Here is a 9499-nt window from a genome sequence, read left to right as displayed (position 1 = left end):
TCAAAGTCCACTAACTAAGTGGGATAGGTATCCAAATGTGGAATAATCTACTAAGAAACTCAAAATGTGGATTTTTCCACTATTGAGTTATTAATTCTCAATTTCATTGAATTAATTCATTATTAAATTCAATTCTTCAAATTGAATTCTAAAAAATTGAAAATTAATTTGGTTTTAACTCCATGGTTTAGTGGGATTTTGTTATTGAGGATGTTCTTTGATCTTATTTTGTTTATTTTCTATATAGAATAAAGTTGATGGTTTATGTTTTATTAGCTGAACTTGTTTATCATGCATGCAGTTTAGCATAAAGTTTTTAAGATTGATCTCATTAAGGAATTTGGACCGGTTGAAGACAGACATGATTTAGATCACTTTGCATGTAGTTTCCATTCTATCCATCCATACTTGATCTATGTCATTAAATGTATTGGAATTGGTGATCAAGGAAGGTTTAGTTACAAGGGTAGTGAAGAAAGCCGCCTTGATTCTGTACTAATATAGGAGATGGACCAGATTGAACTAAAGGGGAATTCTATTATTGAAATAACCTGTTTATGCGCGCTTAAGGTTTATGTGATTTAATTATACCAGGTACATACAGACATAGCCCAAGTGGGAGATTGTTATACATATTTAAATAATAATATGTTTAATTAAAGTATGGGCTATGTATGTGGATTAATAATTTATCATATTGGGTTACTTTATTAGATTGGACTCTATTATGTGATCTAATTAATTAAGGCCCTAGATTCCTAATTGAGTATAGACTTAATGGGTAGAAGCTCATTCCTAGTTAATTAGGGTTTAATGGGAACCCTAATTGAACTAGTATATAAAGAAATCTTAGGCTATGGTCCCCGATATACCAAAACAATAAGCACAGTCTTTCTTGAATCCCATCTAGAGAGAGATTCAACTAAGGGCATTCAGAGTCTTGGTTGAGGAATACTATAGTCATCTTAAAGTCGTCGTCATCTTGAAGCTATCATCAATCACAATGGAATTCGATATGTTATTTATTCTTGACAATTTGGCATGAATGATCCTAGGATTAAATCTAGATTTAAAGTATTTATGTTAACAGTATTTTCAAACACCTCTCACGTTTTTTCAATTGTCCATCTCTTTCTTTACATCTGATCCATTCAGATGCCTTTCTCTCTTCCTTGATTTGCTGCATTTGACTTCCTTATCAATTCTTTCACATCTTCTTCATCTCTTCGTCTCCTTCCTCATTGTAACTCTAATCTCTTCCTCTCCTTACATAATTTTCTCTTTGAATCATCATCTTTCTCTTATATAGTTCTCACCATCGCAAACAAGAATTGGAAACCGAAGACTTCTAAGAAGAAATTTGATAACGTTTATGCATAGATCGTCCATGGCCTCATGAAGAAGGAAGGTGACTTTTCCCTTTCAGCAATGGCCTCAAAATAGACATTGTAAATCATACACTATTGAATGTTAAATATTTTCATTCATACATTATTGTCTTAGAAATCAATAGAGTGAAGGGATTGAATTAGAGATACAAAATAGGAAAATTTTTACAGATAGAAAAAATATCAAATTATTTACAAAAATAGCAAAAAAGAAACATTGATAGACGCTGATAAACTTTTATCTGCATTTATCACATAGTATCATTGATAGACTTCTATCATTTTCTATCACTGATAGACACTGATAGACTTCTATCAATCTCTATAAAAAAAATTAAATTTTGTTATTTTGTATAAATAGTTTCTCATATTTTTTTGTTTTTGAAAGCTCTCTATAAAATATGTAGAGTAACTAGTATAACCCTAGTTTTAAAAAGAATTGGTTAAATATTTAATTCAAAATATCTTTAAAATTTAGTACATTAGAGATTAAACAACTCATAAAACAACCTCTCAAATTAGTCAATAGAAAAAAATAATAATAAATAAAAAATAAATAAAAACATCTAAACTTAAACTCCCAAAACATGCATCCTAAACACAAGCTTAAAAACTTAGACTTCTAAACTCGACACCCAAAACAGTCATTTTATAATTTTCATGCATAAAACCCCCCTAAATGGTCATGGGTTTTGGTTTTAAAATCGCATACATATATTAAAGACATCAGAGGTTTTAGAAAGTCGAATCATAACATATAATATATTATAAATTATGTGATACTGTAAAATAATAATGATACAGTTTTTTTAACATAAAACATATTTATTAAATAAATTAATAATAATTTATATTACATCAAATAGATTCGAAAATATTATTCAAATTAGGATTCAATTTCTAAATCTAATATCAAACAAATATATTAACAACTTTATTTTAATCGAATTTGTTATGTTCAAATCAAGTGGTACACATTTATTTTTTCCCTAAGACTTTCCAACATGTTAAGTGAATTTTACTAATCTGAAAAAAGTCATGCTTAGAATAAAAATAAATATAGTTATTGTCATAAAATTTGTACTATTAATTTTGAAGTTTGAAGTTCGATTCTCCAATCACGTAAAAATTAAGAAAAAATCATGCGTAAAAATTAAGTAAATGTTAAAACATATATATATATACACTACCGACTACGCCCTTAAAGATTTTTTCTTTTTCTTGGTCATATTTGTTATAAAAGCAATAGATTCAAAATGTTGCAAAAAAGAAGTAATAGATGCAAAATTTGACAAAAGTTACAAATATTTGACAATTCCACTACCAACTAAAGCGCTTAATTTGAATTGACCACCCACTAAATCTACCCAATTTTTTTTGCGTCTAATGCAAGAAACTCAATAATAATAAACATCATTCTTTTGGTTAGTTTGTCAAACTGGCTGAGATTTTTCATATGCCTATGAGTTTGTCATCCACAAGAGCAGTGAATTAGCATTTATTTCGTAGGGTAGAAAAATCAATAAAATATAACTAAAATATAATAATTTATACTTATTTAAAGAAAAGGATAAGATGCTTATTTCTTAATTTAAACATTAATTTTTATGATTTTTTCCATTGAGGCCCTTGCTTATGATTAGCATTTTATGCTTGATTTCTGTTTTAAAATTTTATTATTTAATACAAGCTAACAAGAATTTTTATTTTTATTTGAGTTAAACAAGTAGAAGTGGTAGATTTGGAATTTTGACCTTTTAATCGAGAATAAATATCTAAACCAGTTGAGCTATGATTAGAGTGATAACTAACTAGAAACTAAACTAATATAATTAAATATCTATTTTTTTACTCTAAAAAAATATATCTAATTTCTTTTTATATTTATTTAATTAGATATACAGTTTTGGAATATAAATCTAAATGAACTAAAGATTAGGTAGCCCCACCTAGTAATTGTCTATATTGTTTTAACTTAACGAACGAGGTTGTTTTTGTCTTACTACTATTACAAGTATATTAAAAATATCTATGCTCTTTATTTATATATATATATATATATATAACTATGTCTAGATAATATGTGGTTATCACTGACGAACTACGTGAATCAGTGATATAACTTAGGTAGATATCGTAATATTTGTGTATTGGTATATCAATTATCAGTGATATTAGCGATAGAACTTAGATAGATATCAGTCATATTTATGTATTAGTGATATCAAACTTAGGTAGAGATCAATGATAGACTTCTATTAATGATAAAAGTTTATTATTGATAATCATGAAAAAAGTTTCTTAGTAATAGCTACTAATAGCTTTGAGTATTAATTTTCAAAATTGATAGTCATTAATGAAAGTCTATCATTGATAACTATTAATATTTTCTATCATTGATAGCTTAATCTTTGATGATTTTATTTCACAGTTAATAGTTATTTATAAAAGTCTATCATTGATAGTTAACTTAATGAATTTAACTAATAAAGTTGAATCTCGAACTAAAGTGTAAGTGAGATGTCTAGAAGTTATCACAAATAGTAGATATCTAGAAGTTATCACTAATAGTATGTTATTAGTGATAGAAGTTATCAACGATAGCATGTCATTTGATCTTGACAGAAGTTATTTTCGATATCATGTTATCAGTGATGGAAGCTATCACGAGTAACCACGATATAAGTGATATCAATGATATCAGTGAAGAACTTAGGTGATATCCATATATCGATAATATCAATGATATAAAAGCCTATTCTATTTTATGAAAGTTTATCATTAATAGTCACTACTAAAAGTTATCGGTGATAGGAAGTGATAGAAGCTATTAGTGATCCACTGATATAAGCTATTGTTGATAGAAGCTATCAGTGATATGACTTATGTATATATCAATTAAATGAATGATATTGGTGAGATAACTTAGGTAGATATTAGTGATAGTCACTTAATAGACCTCTCATTGATAGACTCCTATCACTTATAGCTTTAAATATTAACCTTTGAAAGTTGATAGTTTCCTTTCAAAGTTGATAACTACTTACAAAAGTCTATTATTCATAGCCACTGATAGCCTTGAGTGTTAATATTTCAAGTTTTACTCTAATTGATGAAAGTGTATAAATGATGACCACTGATAACTAATAGCAAATTGAAAAGTTAATATTTAAAGTGTTACTATTTCAATGTTGTATTAATATTTCTCAAATTGAAAACTATTATTAATAGCAACTATCAATGATAGCTTTCAATTTGAGAAAACCGGAAGAAAATGCGCGAAATGGTGAGCTATACATGGGCTATCAGTCATTTACCAATATGGCTATCACGGATAGCTACTATTAATAATATCTGGTGGTAATTTTTTCATATCCCTAATATGTTTATCCTTATACTACATGTTTCATTACTTTGGGCCTGATTGTTATTTGTAGAATCAACCTTAAATCTTTAGATGATAATTATTCACGTGAAATTAATGAAATAAATAGTTTTTAAAAAAAAAATTAAAAAGGTAAGTATTAATACAACGATTTCATCCCATCCTCGCGAGAACATCCATATATCTCTCTCCATTATGAGTTACATTGTAAACTTACATCACAAAACCCTAATAATAAAGCATACTTCAAATTTGAATCCAAGCTTATATTCTACCTCCTAAATATAGATTTTTCATTATAAAAAAAGATAGTATAACTGAGAGATAATTGACATGCATCAAAAGAAAAATCTATATCCTAAATACTTCTTTTTTGGGTTGACTTCAGGCTTTAAATTCCTCTGCACACATTTTCCAAGTTAAGATTCACAAGGTTTAATAATGTCCACCATCTCCTCATAAATTAGCTGCTTTGACATCTTCGAGGTCTTCTAGGTTATGGAAAGTTTTTGGAAGTTGGTTGTTTGAGTGAATTTCCGCCTAAAAAGCCCATCATCTTGAACCACAATTCTTCTAATTGAAAACCTCAGTTATATGACAGCAAGTTCAACTTTCAAGAAAAAAATAATGGCAATCAAAATATTTGGTCTACAAATAAAGATCTTCACACAACTATTAAGAAGTAAACATTTTTTCAGAGTATAGAAACTTTATTACTTTATTTAATATTTGTTGCCATAAACACTTAACTAGATTGAGTTCCTTCAATCAACAACACATAATTATATAGTAGAATGGCTTGTGTGAGAGGAAGGAAGAACTTCCTAAGGAGCCTCTAGTTATTGAAACAATAAAGTGGCAAGTATTTTTGAAGGATGCCAAAGGGGGAAGATGAAGAGGAAAATTGACATGATGATACTAATTGATATATTACATGATAAGTTAAGAGCAGTGAGTCAATAAGAGCAGCAATTGGCATCCCTAGCATCTGGTGGAACAATGACATCAAAATCACTTACACTCCACTCTGCTGTTGCCCCTTCACTAATATATATTTCTACACCAACATTGATCGAAGTCCATACCCGCCTTGCTGGCTTCGTTCCCGGATCCTACATTGACAAGAAAAACTCAGTTTCTAAACAAAATTCATATCATCTTTAAACTTGAATTCAGGTAAGCAGCAAAGTTCATATCTACTTGTAGAGAATAACATTGAGATTTGTTATAAACTATGAACTTTATGACATATTATTTAGACAACCATGGCCTTTGAATTGTGATCCTATGTAGTCTCTATTATTCATATGGTTTTTCTAAATAATGAAATGTCAGACCTATTGAACAAACATTTTGTTAGTTGATTTGGCATGACATGAAAGACAGATGGTTCAATAAAGTAGATAATTGAACAAAAGAAAGTCACACATATGATATGCCCTCTCTTTTAAACAACTTATCAAATCTCTTTTATAGATCGGGCCACTTTGTTTTGATAGTTTTACACTTTGCCTTTCACAATTTGTCTACCACATCAATACTACATCAGGCATCATAGTCTGATAGGCATGTCTCATCATTAATTAGTTAATGTCGTAAACCCAAGAACCACATAGAATCATCATTCATAGTTCATGAATGTAGTTGAAATATTTTCTAGTTTAGGGACTAATTAAATAACCAAGAAGTTCACTAAATTTGTAATTTAACCTTGCCGTGATATTCATTAGACAGTTTAGAATGCTCAATTTTTAATTTGATCACCAAGGATTTTAGAATCATCGGTAATTTTCAGTTCATCATAATGAGGAAAAATGTTGAGTGAATCAGTGATATCGTGGAGGAAAAGAAGATCTACCTGGTAGAAGTACAAGCGGTTCGACAAAGCTCCTACATCGAGCTCCCAAGTTCTAGGATCTCCAACCCATCCATCTCCTTGCTTCTTTGGATAACCATGTACAGCCCATTCAGGATGTGGAAGAATTTGTAGCAACTCTTGAGCCTGTGGATTGCTATATGGATCACAAATGTCATATGGTTTCTCCAAATGCATAGCATTTCCAGGACTGCAGTACAGGTGATAAGCTGAATATGGAAATCTTGATGTCTCATTCCTGTATATCTTCTCACCTGAAGCACTAACATGATAAGGTGGACACGACACAAGATTGTTCGGCCTACACCAGCTACTAGTTTCGGGGTTGATGATCATTTCACTGTATCGAGTTACATCAGTCGTAGTGTCGCCGTTGCAAGCATCTCCATTGTTCTTCCAACAGCTTCCTATGTCAATGAGATAAAATTGGCTGTTTTTTCCACCTCCATTTTTAATGTCAAGTGTTAATCTCACTTTGAAATTTGGGGACTCGGGCAACTGAAAAAAAAACAAAATTCGAAATTATAAAACAGACAGTGGACAACAACTGGATGAGTTCCTCTTATCAAATTTCTATAGTTTGAAAACAAAAATAAATCAAAAGAGGATGGATCATGAACCTTTCTCATAATGCCACGACCATCATAGTGATATCCACCATTGAACCCCGTTGTTGCATCAGATCGGAGGTACAGCATAAGCCAGGGATACTTAGAAGATGTCATCAATCGATTTGAAAATATCCAACTCCCTGTGCTAACATTCTTGTGCCAGGAGACTGAAAAGTAAGAGTTCTTCCCTATACCATCACTCAGATCAGCATCTAGTTCATAGGTTCCATAGAAACCACCAGTTAAAGACACCATTCGTTTGCCGAAAGACACCAATCTCGAATAGTTATGGTAGATAATAGGCTGGTTCATACAACCTTTGCCAAAACACGGGAACTTTCTGTCAGTAATAAGTTTAGTAATATTCTTTCCATTTTCAGGGCAGAGAGTAGAGTTCTTGTCAAAATTCCCATTCTTTAGCATAATCATCCAGAAACTCCATGGATTCGAAGAATCATGAACCTCACATAGTGAACCAAGATAGCGCTCCTTCTCCACGACATACAAATCTGGATCTTGGTATGACTTAAAACGCTCTGATGGGAATTTTTCGCCAGCCCCAAGTTTATTATCTGCTTCACTTACTTTCTGGAGTACCAAACAGTTGTTATCTCCTTCAAGACCAGAACAATCTTGTTGATCTGAAAGGAAAAAAAAAATTGAAAATTTGATTGGCTTATTCATTTAAACACCAAGAACAATGACTCTAGTTTTGCTAGTTCTTAGAAAGCAACAGATCTCAGAGAAATTCATAACAGCTAGATAATCATAACCTTTGTTAAATTTAAAATTAAAATTAGATAGCTTCAAGTTGTATCCGCCTCACCCTGGCATCAATCCATTTATTGGTGTTAAAGACAACGAGTCTCTCCATCATTACATATATAACATTGTCCAATTCGAACCTTAGCCAAGGTCACCATTTTTTCCTTTTTCTTTTCTTTTTGATGAGAAACATTGGACAAAATTTCATTGATGAGATGAAATTACAAAAGGGTTGTGGAAGCCATGTGTATTACAAGAAACTATTCCAATGTGCAATAAGAGATGTAAGACTGTAATCACAAAAGTATGGAGTGATTTTACACCAAAATATTACTTTTGAAACTTACAAATTCCACACAAAAGGCGTTGTATAAACAGAGATTATGTCCTTACTTATACACTCAAGATCTTTGCCACTTTTAATAAATATGCCCAAGACTTGTATTGCCAAAAATTCGTAATAATTTTCTCTACAATGTGGAAACGGAACAAGAGAGTTGTATATTTAACCAAATAAACTCAAAGAACAGTCAGCACGCTAGAATTCATAAGAGAACTAAATAAGTATATTTCTAACCAGTGATAAAGAAATTCACAATGAATAAATGCATAATAATAGCCAATAATTCACCGATGTTCAAAAATAGTCTGAAGAAACATCAAAACATTAAGAAAATTCAAGCAAAGGAAATTCATATTTCGAAAAACAAACCCAAACAAATACTCAGTAAATGAAAATTAGAAACCATAATCGAAACAGGGGAACCGTTACTCAGAAGCATTGCATACCAGAAGCAAATGGGGTTCGCAAATCAGCACAATCAGCCAATCTGGGGCTGCCCATGTGAGGAGCTTCAGCTCCAACTTCATTACAAAAATTCCATGCCTCAAATGCAACTCTAACGTTTGGGTTCTTCATTCCAGGGTCTCCAATGGCGGATATATACTCCAACGATTCATGAGGCGAACATTGGGTCAAATTTAGAAAAAATGGTTGTGATAGAAGAAGGAGGAGGAAGAAGAAGAAGAAGAAGAATGAGGATGAAAACAGAGAACCCATTTCGCAAAATGATGGGAAAATGTGAATCGAGAACGTGGAGCTCTGGAATTTCATTTCATTGCGGGATTAAGAAAGGGAAGAAGGAGAATAGAGAAGTGAAAATGGGGGATTGCTTTGAAGCAAAGATAGAAGAACATATCTTGTACTGCCATTGATGATCATACCGGAGCTGACTGATTTCCACTAAGCACTTAGGAATTCTGTTCAGGTGGTGACGCTCGACACTTTTTTTAATCTATTCTAGAATGGGTTTGCTTTACCTTTCGCTTCGGTTTATGTGTTTTTCCTTTCAAAACTAGTTTCTTTCAAGTTTTAAGGGAAAAAAACAAGTGCATTTGAAAAAGAGTACTCATTTTTATCTTAAAATTTGAAGAGATTTTTATGCGATGATTCAAAATTATAGAAACGATTCCA

General features: G+C 31.1%; 1 protein-coding gene across 1 annotated transcript; it reads right to left on the bottom strand.

Annotated features, from left to right (window-relative positions):
* Positions 1-5454: 5454 nt before the first annotated feature.
* On the bottom strand, positions 5455-9499 carry LOC120079486. The gene is made up of 4 exons (XM_039033687.1): positions 8815-9499; positions 7270-7901; positions 6632-7147; positions 5455-5885 (listed from the first exon to the last, which is right to left on the bottom strand). The coding sequence occupies exons 1-4, from the start codon at positions 9137-9139 to the stop codon at positions 5730-5732; spliced, it is 1629 nt and encodes a 542-aa protein (XP_038889615.1). The 5' UTR covers positions 9140-9499; the 3' UTR covers positions 5455-5729.

This window comes from Benincasa hispida, chromosome 6 (assembly GCF_009727055.1).
Source record: "Benincasa hispida cultivar B227 chromosome 6, ASM972705v1, whole genome shotgun sequence".
NCBI classification, from domain to species: Eukaryota; Viridiplantae; Streptophyta; class Magnoliopsida; order Cucurbitales; family Cucurbitaceae; genus Benincasa; species Benincasa hispida.
The sequence above is the reverse complement of the archived record's forward strand: the minus strand, read 5'-3'. Positions and strand labels throughout refer to the sequence as shown.

Excerpts from the sequence above, each read along its gene's own strand:
- LOC120079486 (XM_039033687.1), bottom strand. The coding sequence starts at position 9,139 with ATGAAATTCCAGAGCTCCACGTTCTCGATTCACATTTTCCCATCATTT. Across the intron at positions 7,902-8,814 it reads GCGAACCCCATTTGCTTCTG|ATCAACAAGATTGTTCTGGT; the intron begins GTATGCAATGCT and ends TTTTCCTTTCAG. Across the intron at positions 5,886-6,631 it reads ACCGCTTGTACTTCTACCAG|GATCCGGGAACGAAGCCAGC; the intron begins GTAGATCTTCTT and ends TTGTCAATGTAG.